This window comes from Rousettus aegyptiacus, unplaced genomic scaffold, assembly GCF_014176215.1.
Source record: "Rousettus aegyptiacus isolate mRouAeg1 unplaced genomic scaffold, mRouAeg1.p scaffold_m13_p_6, whole genome shotgun sequence".
Lineage (NCBI taxonomy): Eukaryota > Metazoa > Chordata > Mammalia > Chiroptera > Pteropodidae > Rousettus > Rousettus aegyptiacus.
In genome coordinates this window covers 43,530,482-43,536,481 of record NW_023416309.1, presented here as the reverse complement: position 1 = coordinate 43,536,481, position 6,000 = coordinate 43,530,482, and the positions used below count along the sequence as shown (strand labels likewise).

Below are 6,000 nucleotides of genomic sequence, written 5' to 3'. Positions count from 1 at the left end.
CAGATAGATTGTAAGACCATGTTTGATATCCAGCTCCCTCCCCTTCTACTGTGAGTGTCTAATAACAATCCAAAGGCTTATTTCTCCTATAACCAGAGGAATCGTTTTGGTTGAGCCAAGTCCAAAGCTTTGCGGAAGAAGGGTTATTCTTGGGTAATGCCAGAAAACTAATCCAAGTGTAGACTGCTGAGGCCTCAGAACCATCGGTACAGCTTCCAGGAGGGCACTTGCAGAAAAGGGCCCTTGTTATATTCATTGTCAGCCTTATTCTTTTGTCCTTGAAGTGAGGCTACATATAGTAGGGCAACTGTAGGCCCTTCATTCTCTGGGAGGGAGATGCTCATACACACCAAGACCATTATCATCCTCTCTGGGAGAGTACGAATGTCAAACCCTATTTTGATAGAAGTCTGGAGCTTTATTTGAATCTTATCATATTCACATGGTAAGAACAGATTTTGGGGGGAGAACTAAATATTTGAAAATGTGGAAGTGTGAGAAGTACATTGGTTCCTGTAACTTTATGTCGATTGGATTAGCTATCAAGTGAACTGCAAAGAAATAAAAGCAAAGGAATCTTACTTACTTTGCTTTACTTACTGCTTCCATTGGCCTCCGACTGCAGCATAAGGGGCATGTTAGGTATGTCGCCAACTGAAGAGCGTGGGTACATAACATGGCCTCGGTTTGTTATAGGTTCTTGCATCTTGACTTCACCACTTGGTGATTTTGTCGACATAAACAATTTGTTGGTCTCTGTAAGCCTCAGTGATGGATAGAATCTACTGGTCTGAAACAGAAACATTGATTATACCTGTTTATTGGGTTGTTATAAGGATGAAATCTGGTGATGCATGTTAAGTGCTTAGCATATTATGTGGTGATACGTAAATGCTTAGTAAATTCTGGATATTAATTTTCAGGCTGTGAATTGCAAACTGAATAGCATTTGTAAAGCTGCTTTGACAATTAAAAATAAAACACATAGCTAGAATTTCCTGTAAGATGTTTTAGCTGCAGTTACAATGTCAGAAAGTATAACATTGAAGAATATTAAAGCATCTGCTAATTTTTGCAAGATGAAATTCTAAGAAACAATGTTTCAACTTGGGATTCAAATATTTCATTAAAATCTTTCTTGATAAACACATTTTGGTTACTATGAAACTAAAGTAAATTCTTTAGTCATTTTTAATTTGAACACTGCTTCCCAAATTTGGGTCATCAAATTATCCGGGGACTTTGATGAACAGATTCCTGGAATCTATGTTAAGAAATTATGAAATATGAATCAGTAAGTCCCAAAAATCTGTTCTGAACAACTTCAAGAATTGATTCTAATGACTTGTCAGATTTTGGAACCCCTGGATCAGATAATATGTTTCAGGTCTGAAGTCTATACATTTACTTTGTTTTATAGTCACATAATCAAATATAGTGAATTATTTGTGTAAAATATCTCTGACCTATAATATTTTCTTTCTCTGCAGCCTGTATCCTAGTCTGTCATAATTCATAGCATCCAAACTGTCAGTGCTGTAGCTTCAAAGCTGTCACTCTACCTCTAGTATCTTTTACTCAAAGCCATCATTCCCTTAAATACTCAACAATGCCTACACAATTTCCTTTACAATTAGCTAAAATGTACCTTATAACTAAGATAATTAGGCAAGGAAAAGGCAAGGGTTAACTAGTAGAAATGTGACAAACAGCAAAATAATTATTTTGAGTACTTGCCTAGTAGATGTTCTAGAAAAACATAAGAAAGTACAATATGACAGCCAGATACAAATAAACCTAAAAATAATAGTAGCATTCCTATATACAATAAATAATCCCATAAAATATACAAGAGAACAATGTATTATTTACCATAACTACTAATCCTGAGTGTTAGGGCAGAGCTAGGTTCCAAAAGGTGGGAGAATGGTACTCTGTTCTGCTCTCCAGGGCAGATCAGCAGATGCTCAGCATTTACAAAGCCTCTCTTAAAAGCATCCAATTAACTCCTGTCCTTCAATTACAAACACAGTGGAAGAGACCATCTGGAAAAGAGGATTTGCACTCCTCTCCCATCCTTTTTGTCTTCTCTATTAGGGAAGACAAATTTTGGTAAGAGAAACCTGGCATGCCCAATAAGGTGTATCTTCAGTTTGCAAAATAAATCATCTATTGGGGACACGGAGATTTGGATCCAAGGAGATGAAAAGACCTTGTGACCCAGAATTTTTAGCATTTAACATATTTTTGTTTTTTTAATGCTGTTTTTCAAATATAAGAAATAATTGTTCTTAAAAGAACATTGATATCTCTATTTCTTGAGAGCTAGTAATAAGTATTACATTTAAATACAAAATGTGTATATACATATTTTCTATCATTGAGATTTTGAAAATCCAAAGATTAGCCTTTCATCCTAGGCATTGGTAAAAATACAGCTTTGCTAAGCTGTTTACAGTTGCTAATTTTAGAGCAATGCCCAAGATCCCTTTCCTTCATTTAACCACTGGAAACAAGTGGAGATTATTGATCCTCTGCCCCATAGGATAACATGATCATTTATATGAGGGGGCTGTTTTATTACTGCTTTGCAACCTGTAAAATAGTGTGTATAAGCACTGAAGAAATTTATGGCAGAGAATAGGAATATAAAGGTCCGAGGATTCAAGGAAGATTACATGGAGAAGTGGGAGCTTGAATTGAGGTTTGATAGTTGGATATGATTTCAATTTACAGAAATTCTGATTCAGAAAGATCAGCACGTGCATCAATCACATTGGAGGTAAGCCCTGACCATGGTTCAAATTAAGTGATTCATATATTGAGTTGTGTGGTTTTTTATTTGCTGCTTATTTTTTCTGTGTACATTTTAAATGTGGTGTATCATAAAATACACAAGTTTTGAGTGCAGTGCTTGGAGAGTTCTACATATACATACACATAAAGACATACACACCCCATATACATGCGCAGAGATCCATTAAAAACACCTGTGTAATCACCAAACAGATGGAGAATGCAGACATCTGCAGCAACCCATTTTGCTCCCTGTACCCACTGCAGGAAATACCCACTCACCCACCAAACATGGTAATTTCTGTCACAACCGGCAATTTTGCCTATCCCTGATCTTCACAGACAAGAAATCATATAACGCGTGCTGTTGTTACATGCATCCTGTGCCTATGAGATACATCCATGTCATTACACATAGCTCTAGACTGTTCAATTTAATTACTTTTTAGTTTTTCACTGTATGAATAAACCAAAACACATTTATTCATTCTCTGGCTGATAGACATTTAGGTTTTTTTTTCCAGTATAGGTCTATTGTGAACTTTCTTGTGATTGTCCTTCAGTGGACATATGCTTTTACTTATTGTAGAAATATATCTAAAGGTAGATTGGTCAGAGAATAAGTTAAGAATGTATTTTACATTTATGTAAATAGCTAGTTTTTCAAAATAGTTATAAAACTTACTTTCCAATCAGAGATTTCAAGTCTCAGACCTTCATCAACAGTATTGTCAGTCTTTTGAATATTAACAAATTTAGAATTATCATGTCTTCATGGTGAATTGACCCTTTCAACGTCACGAAATACCCTTCCAGAATTCTAGTAATTCTTTGTGTGTTATGTTTATGGATTAATAAATTGGATTAATGCATTAATGATTAATGAATAAAATAATGTCTTATATAAGTACAACTGCCTAAGTTTTTTCTTTTGGTTAGTGTTTACTAGTCATCTTTTCCAATTCTCTGCTCTGTGTACTCTACTTAAGATGTTTCTCTTGTAAGCATCTTGCCAGAAATTTTATGTTCTTGCAGCAAATGCTAAGTTTTTCTAAATTTAGTGTAATTGCTAGTATATCTGAGTTTAAATTTACCTTAATAATATTCATGTCTACTTGTTCCTATTTATTCTTCATTTTCTCTTTTATTTTCTTTGTTTCTGTTTTTCTTGCAGTAAGAAATATTATAATCATCATCATCATATTTCTCCTATTAACTAGAGTAATATACTTTTTTAATGTTAATTTAGAGTTATCATACACATCACAATGTGCATCATACAAAAATTAACATTTTGATTTTAATATAAATTTTAAATCTCCTGGATAACGAGGGCACCTCATTAAAATTTAACTATATTTATCTCCTTCATACTTTTCATCTTTACCTGCTACTGTTGTCCTGTATTTTAATTTTAAATTTAAATCACACATACATTTTAATTATTGTGTATACAACCAATATTATTTAAATTTACTCACATATTTATGCATATATTGCTTTTCATTACCACTTGCATGTTATCCTGCTTCTAATTAATACTATTTCTACATGAAGAATTTTTTTTAGTGTTCGAAATTAGGGTGGGACTCTTGGCATGAAATATTTCTTTTATTTGGCTCAAAATGTTTACTTCGCTTTAATATTTGAAGGATGTTTCTCCTGAATATAGAAATTTAGGCTGGCAGCTATTTTTTTTTAGGTAATTCAAGATAATATTTTTTTTGGCTCTATTATCTCATTTATAAGTCAGTTTTATTTCACAATTTTTTAAAAAAGTTTTCATAAAGAAATTATGGTTCACGTACACAATGGAATATTACTCAGCCATTAAAAAAATGAAATCCTACCATTTGCAATGGTGTGGATAGACCTAGAGTTTATCATGCTGAGTGAAATAAATCAGACAGAGAAAGATAGATACTATATGATTTCACTTATATGTAGAATCTGAGGAACAAAAAGAACAAACTAATCCAAAACAGACTCACCAATATAGGGGACAATTTGGTGATGGTCAGAGGAGAGGGGACTTGGGGAGCTAGGAGAATTGGGTGAAGGGTTACAGAAGTACAAATTAATAGTTGATAGATGGTCACACAATGGGGAGCACTGCATAGGGAATGCAGTTAGCATTAATATATTGGCTAGGTGGCGAGCCAGAAGAGAGAAGGAGCAATTAGGGGGATTGTCTTATAAACTATAAAAAACGTCTAACCAATGTACTGTATACTTGAAACTAACTAAAATAAATACATTTATAAATAAAATAATAGTTTTCCTTTTGATTTATTTAAAGATTTACATTTGGTTTTTGACAGTTTTTTAAATTTATTTATTTTTCTCATGCGTTTAGGTACATTTTTCTTTGATTGCTCTGCTTCAGTCCATAGTCTTCCATCAGTTATGAAAACTTCTTGGCCAACATCTTTTCAAATACTGCTTCTACTCTATTTTTTTTCTTTTTTCCATCAACATTCAAAATGGCATTTGTTTAATCTTTTCATCATGGTCTATAGGTATTTACTTTCTTTTCTATATTTTCCATCCATTTTGAATCTCCATGCTTCACTTTGGATATTTTGTTCTAGCTTCTTTTTCAATCATTAATCTTTCCTTCTGTTACATCAAATATGCTATTTGAAATTTTGAAATTTGAAATTTAAAAAGCCACTGATTTTTTAACATTTAATTTAGGGCATTTTTTAGTTCAACAATTTCCATTTGATTCTTTTTACAGATCTTAGTTCTTTGGTGAGATTTATTAACTTATCATCGGTTTTCCTAAAAAATGAAACCTCGATTACTTTATCTTCTATATCTGAAAATTCAAGTTCTGTGTTCGTTTCCATTGTGGGGTTGATTTTTTTCCTGGGCTTTTTGTTTTGTTTCGTTCCCCTCTTTATTGGAATTTGACCTTGGTCCTGTCCCTAGGTATATCTGATGTTCTTGTTTTAAACTGAATTAGTCTATATGGACAAGAACTTTCAGAGGCTGCGAGGTGCTATCTTGATCCAGAGAGGAGGTAGCGTTCTCCTGCCACACAGTTAATGTAAGAGAAGATTGCCTTCATCCAGTTAGCTTTCCAAATAACCATGGGCCTGAGCCTTGGTAAAAGCCGGCCTATACAGTACATTATCACTGTTTGACAGTTGTCTTTTCACACTCTCAACTGAAAACCTGGGTTTTACCAGGGCTCCGACC

At 33.6% G+C, this 6,000-nt stretch overlaps 1 protein-coding gene across 1 annotated transcript in view; it reads right to left on the bottom strand.

Moving 5' to 3' along the window:
* Positions 1-592: 592 nt before the first annotated feature.
* LOC107510477 overlaps positions 593-6,000 on the bottom strand; it is a 204,712-nt gene continuing 199,304 nt past the window's right edge. The window contains exon 5 of the mRNA XM_036223320.1: positions 593-790. Within this exon, the coding sequence (XP_036079213.1) occupies positions 593-790 (198 nt within the window). The remainder of the gene's footprint in view (positions 791-6,000) is intronic.